A 6277-nucleotide genomic window follows, 5' to 3' on the forward strand; every position below is an offset into this window, starting at 1 on the left:
GAGCAGGTTGCTTAAAACAGAAACTGACCTGTAAGCTGCAATATCATAATAATGATAATGTTTTCCATAACCGTCATGACTTTCACAGAAAACATAGATGTCCTATAAGGGTGCAAACAAAGCAGTTATAAGATTTAAAGCAATATTAAAGTTTACAACAAAGGTGAAAGTCATGACGGTTATTGTGAAACTCAGAAGACTGATGTGAAGTCTTCTGAGTTTGGCTAAACCTAAAATACTTATAGCAATAATAACTCACTTCTGCTCAGTTTTTAGTATTACTAGTGGTTTCCAAAGAGTGACCTGAGGCTATATGTTTGTTGCAGCAGTTTAAGTTTGTTAGGGAGATTTGCTATTCTGATCCTCCTTCCTCTGTATGTAAAACACTATGAAAACTAACCTGGCAAATTAGAAAGTAAAACTTTAGGTAAAGTTTGACATGAAACATGCATTACTCATGGTTTTCTGACTGCATGGACAATAGATCTTCTGTATTTGCTTTTGGTGTTGTAAAAAGAGGCAAGTTGTGGAAATGTTGAATACATAATTATTGAACTCAATCTAAATAAAGTTGTTTTTCTCTCAAAAAATGTGGGAACCCAGTTTTCTTCTTTCCAAACAGTGTGCTACTTTGTGTATTTATTTAACTAAATGTGTGGTTGCAAAAACTTAATAAAATAAAAAATACAGGAATATTATGGATGGTGAAAATGAATAGCATTTCATGTCAGCCGTCAATAAAAATCAAGAAGACAAAGCCGCTTCTCTTTGCTCACCTGGGATTAATTTTTGCAATTAAAGCCTAACAGAGGATCTCAATGCAACACATGTTGTGTGTGTGTATATATATATATATATATATATATATATATATTTGTTGAGCTTATATGTATTTATTCAATAATTTAGCAGTAAAAATGGGTTTGGAATTGAAAATGTTTATTTTGTTACATTTTTTGATTAAAAGATTATTAGGATTCATTAATAACAGACTTTGCAATTAACTAATTTAAATTTCTTTTAAAAGTTAATTTAAAAGTTAAGAGTTTTATAAAATTTCAGTGAGATTAATCTACTGCAACTATATACTTTTTTATTTCTAGGGTGATTTCTTAACCCTTTTACCTGTGTCATATAAAAAGGGTTGTGTTTTTTTTTGTTTGTTGGTTTGCAGCTGAAGAATATGGTCAGCTGCAAATGCTTTTGTTTCAATTTATTGTCATTACCAGAAAAACTGCAGCTGTTAATCCGACTTGTTTTAGAAACTAGACACATAAGAAATAAAATTAGGGGAAAAAAAATCAACACCTTAAGTACATTTGAAAGCCTTTTATTGAGCAGAAGCATCAGGTTTTTTGTGAGCAACACAAACAACCATTTGTTGCCACTACAGGCTTTATTCCAGCGTGGAGCCGTAAACCTCAGCGAGACGTAAGGTACTCGCTCCTGCTGGGGATGACGACGTTTACGTAGCGTCCCTCCATCCCGTTACAGTCAAACTCATAAAGACTCTTTCCTGGAGAAACTGTGATCACAGCACATCCGTTAAAAGAAACAGAAAATAATATTCATTACATTCTCAAGGCTGACACTACATTTAATAAAACCAACAACAACTGAATGAGTTGTCAAATCAACAACTTTCCTTTCACAAAATCAGAAAACTACCTGGCATCGTTGTTCCCGTTGTGCTCAAGAGAATCTCCAATATGGATCTCGGCGCCGCTGAGTCGTTCTTGAAATGAATCCTTGTTGACGACCTTAACGGAAAACACTTTACGCGTTTTCAGCATATCCAGTCGCCACCAGAGGCTTTCGTCGTTTGATGTGTGCGAGCAGGAAGCCTGAGTCCAGTCGTTTCTGAGATTCCCATCAATGGCCTTAGATGGATCACCGGTTTCGTGCTGAGAGGACTAGAAGGACAAGGTTCTGACCTGTTCAAGGAAAACATTGAAGATAAAAAAATCAGCAGGAGTTGAAATAAAAATCTGACGTATTTTTTTCAGTTTTTGTTACTCTCTGGGGATGATTTATCATGATGAAATACATTTTACCAACGTTTCACTGTCCCATATTCTGACTTTTGTTTGCTTCTTTGTGTGTATTTGTATCTGGTAAAATCTCTGGTCCAGGAGTCATAATGAAAGCTTATGATGTGAAAAATATAACTAAACCTTGGTTTTACTTTTTGAATAAGCTGAGCATTATTAAACGTTGCTTGGTCCATGAATGTTGGATTTCAGCTACAACATTCGTGGTGGGGTTAGAGTTTGGTGTAAACAAGAAGAGAGCACAGATCTCCTTCCACGAATCAACAGTTTTGATTATATACTGCTCAAAAAAATAAAGGGAACACTTAACACAATATAACTCAAAGTAAATCAAACTTCTGTGAAATCAAACTGTCCACTTAGGAAGGAACACTGATTGACCCGACGAGGGTCCCCGTGGTCAATCAGTGTTGCTTCCTAAGTGGACAGTTTGATTTCACAGAAGTTTGATTTACTTTGAGTTATATTGTGTTGTTTAAGTGTTCCCTTTATTTTTTTGAGCAGTGTACAATGGTAGGAGGAAATTGTCACTTTCCTACAACAACGACCAATGTCGTTTTTTGCCAAAAAAAAGTGACGTAGGCCATTATTTTAGGATGGTGATGAAATATTTTATTGCCAAACTTCGGCTTTTCGAGAAGTAAATCCAAAAGATCAGCTGATCTTAATCCAACAGAGCATATTTAGGATGTGTTGGGAGATTAGGATGAAGGATGTTCAGCAGACAAACTTTGTGATGGCATCATGTTCATTTGTGGACACAAATCTCTTTCCTGTAGAATCTGCGGTTTTGTGTTTAAAAGAAATCCGGATTCTGTCTCAGTATATTTCTATTTGCCATAAAAGACAATTTCTCAAGTCTTCAACTGAAACAATATGAAAATCATTCAACAGTGATCAACCTCAGTTTTAAACCATAACTGTAACCTAAACTTTCTCACCGGTCGGGGCGCGGTACCCGTAGACCTCCACTTCACAGAGAGTCAGAATCTTTTCTGATCCAGATATTATGATAGTGACATAACGTCCCTCAACGTGGCCAGGAATATTTGTTGCTTTAGAGGCCCCACTTGCAATGGAGGAGATTGTAGCAGCCCTGAAAGAGAAAAACATTGTCAGTCATATCTAGGATCTCCTTGGAGTTGCTCTCAAAGACTTCATGGTATGACATAAGTATATGAAATCAGAAATATTATAATCTCTCACCGTGGGTTTTCAATGCCATTGTTTTGTATAGAGTTTCCGATGCGAATCTCTGCTCCGTTGATCCTCTCTTCACAGCAGTCTCCTCTGTTGGTGATGATGACCTGGGTGACGACATACGAGTCCAGCAGGTCCACTCTCCACCAGGGGTTGGACTGCTGTTCAGTGTGGCTGCAAGATTCGTCTCTGAAGGCAGAATTTCTGTTCCCATCAATGGCGTTAGAAGCAGCTCCAAACATATCCCATTCTCCAATGTACCGTTAAGCCTGAGGGGCTTTGCCACGTAAAGCCACATTTTCTGGGGGGAAAAAGTTAAGAATAGTTTAATCCTATTTTTATCTCAATGTTAATTATTCTGTTGAGTTCTGATAGAATTTATTTAGTAACTAGAAAACTAATTATGTGTCGTAGATTGACAACGTTTACTAAATAGTGATAATTGCACTTATATTCCTTATATTTTATCTTGTCTGTAGATCCACCAACTCTCAACTCAATAATAGTGAACCATTCAAATATGTTCCTTCTATAGTCAAACGTTTCCAGGTGGCATGATAAAGTCAACTTGTCTACATTGTATTAAAAGCATTTCTGTGAGGATTTGAGTTTTCTGTGTGTTTATTTCTAGATTTTTGTTCTTGTGAGTCTCTGTGTTGTCCTGTCTGCTCCTTGATCATTCCCTGCTGTGTCTAGTCTCCCTGATTCCCCGCCGTGTATTTAAGTCCACCTGTTGCCCTTGTCTGTTGTCAGGTCCTTGTCGTACAGACCGTTGTATGTCGTTTGTCAGTCGGCCGTCACAGTCGAACTGGGAAGTCCGTGTCAGTCTTTGTTGTTTTCAGTTGCTACCGGTGCAGAGTCTCTGTGTTTCCGCTCTGCCTGAGATCTGGACCGTTTGAGCTATTCTGCTCATTAAATTCATCATCGTTTATCTGCATCCTGGGTCCTCCTGCGTTCAGTCTCACCACAGACATCACATCATGACAATTTCATTCCAACTAAACATCCAATTTGAATTTCTACAGCTGAATTTGTACATGTAACTAAGTTTTATTTGATTGTATATAACTTTTACCTGTGTGTCCATTAAAATAACTCGAGGTGAATTTTATGTTGTATGTAGATAAGCTGAATTGAAAGGATTTGGAGCAAGTAAATAACTTTGCTAAAGATTTGAATGATGTGCCAGGAAATAACACCAATAATCAAATTATCATCCTAATTTTTAATGGAACAGTGAATCTTTTCAGGATCCAAACACAGACAGATAATAAATCACAGAACAGGTTCTGTGATTAATTGTGATAAAGAGTGACAGGTACAAAAGAAGCAGCCTCTTTAAGATGAAATGTTAAATCTTAAATATTTAATCTAAGTCTAATCTGTGGATAAGAGTTGCTTCTTTAAAATCAGCTGTCCTATGTTTACAGTCTCAACAGATTAATACATATTTTTAGATTATAATTTTGGGTGAATACATTCTAAACAAGAGCAGCAAATGAAACAGGACAACGTGTTTCATGATTCTGCAAAACAGACAAAATAGGAACAAAAGTTTCTGAACTTCTGTACAGTTATTAAGCAGTAGTTATGGTAAATTCTGGTTATTTTACTCAGCCTACTTACAGGATTTAATTTCTGAGAAATAAAAAACATAATTGCACAAATTTTGATTGACATGGTTAGTATTAGAGTTAATAATCAAATAAAAAAATGTTTTGGAGGAATTTTTTGGTTCCTGACATGATAAAACACTCCCTGGGTCAAATTGACCCACGAACATTATTGCTGTACCTCAGAAACGAACATAACAGGAGGGTTAAAATTTAAATTGTTAGCTTGATGTTACTTGAAATATGATCAAATTGAATGAAAGATGTGGGAAATTCAGATCTTACCCTGATTTCTTGGAGGACTGATTTTTCATCACCGGAGCAGAAGGTCTTTATGGTTTGACTTGGTTTGTCACAAAACTTTCTTCCACCTTTTCATCATCCAATCACATCTCACCGTCTAGATAATCCTCTTTTATTTCTGTAAGTTCAACTGCACTTGCAGATTACCAGAAATTGTTTGTTAATATTTACTGGCCTCTCAGTCCAAAGAACCGCATTTGGGACTGAAGTCCGTTTTTTGGCCTTTCAGAAATGTTCTGTTTGTCTTTACCCATCAGTGCTAATCTCACTTAGTTTATATATTGAAATGTAACATTTATGCTGACATTCTGGAATTACTTTTTTAAATATAAAATGAAACCTATTTAAAATATTTGTTGTTTAGTGATGTAAAATCTTGTGGTTATATGGCATGGCTTTTTAACATAAAATTGGTTTTGCCTCATAATTACATTCTAGATATCTAAACATTTACTTTGACTAGACAAAACTACATTGTGACAATCTTGAATAGTAATTTAAGGATCTGCATTTAGATTCTAACTAGTAAGAGTAATAATTCAAGATCTCTTCAACTACATTTTGATAAAATGTCAAAATTCCTTTCATAATATCTCAAATAACAATTTGTAGAAACGACCTCCAGCTAAAAGCCTGAGGAGATGCAAAAGTTTATTTTTGTTAACTTTGGAACTGTAAAATCAAATTGAGCCTTTAACATTCAGAATATGTCCAAATGAAAAGGCAAAAATTCGACGTGGTTCTAAAATGGTGTCAAACTGTTCATATTTACATCTTTATTCAGCAAATTTGTCAAGTTGAGGCTTTTTTTGAACATTGTTCTAAAACTAAATTATGCAGACTAAAACATCACAAATGTTTGGACATGATTTAAACATGGAGTCTATTTGGGAGCCAACAAGGGAACGTTTTTCATTCTACATCAATGCTACAAATGGACCAGAGCTGATGCAGAACTGAAGTGTTTTTGGTGCTTTTATAAAACCGCATCTATGCTTTAAACAGTCTGGACCAAATTGCTGCTGTTGTGGCTTCAGTTAATTACCCACAATCCTGTGCTGCACCAGCCCAGTTTTACTTAGCACTGCAGTGCTAATGCCGGTACTTTGA

General features: G+C 35.7%; 1 protein-coding gene across 1 annotated transcript; it reads right to left on the reverse strand.

The window, feature by feature from the left end:
- Window positions 1-1314: 1314 nt before the first annotated feature.
- LOC103477726 (fucolectin-like) lies at window positions 1315-6186 on the reverse strand. Its single transcript, XM_017309510.2, has 4 exons — window positions 3258-6186; window positions 2993-3147; window positions 1669-1934; window positions 1315-1525 (listed from the first exon to the last, which is right to left on the reverse strand). Exons 1-3 carry the CDS (start codon window positions 3491-3493, stop codon window positions 1891-1893), a joined length of 435 nt encoding a protein of 144 aa, XP_017164999.1. The 5' UTR covers window positions 3494-6186; the 3' UTR covers window positions 1315-1525; window positions 1669-1890.
- Between the last annotated feature and the right edge of the window lie 91 nt (window positions 6187-6277).

The sequence above is a fragment of the Poecilia reticulata genome, chromosome 16 (assembly GCF_904066995.2).
Source record: "Poecilia reticulata chromosome 16, P_reticulata-male-v2, whole genome shotgun sequence".
Lineage (NCBI taxonomy): Eukaryota > Metazoa > Chordata > Actinopteri > Cyprinodontiformes > Poeciliidae > Poecilia > Poecilia reticulata.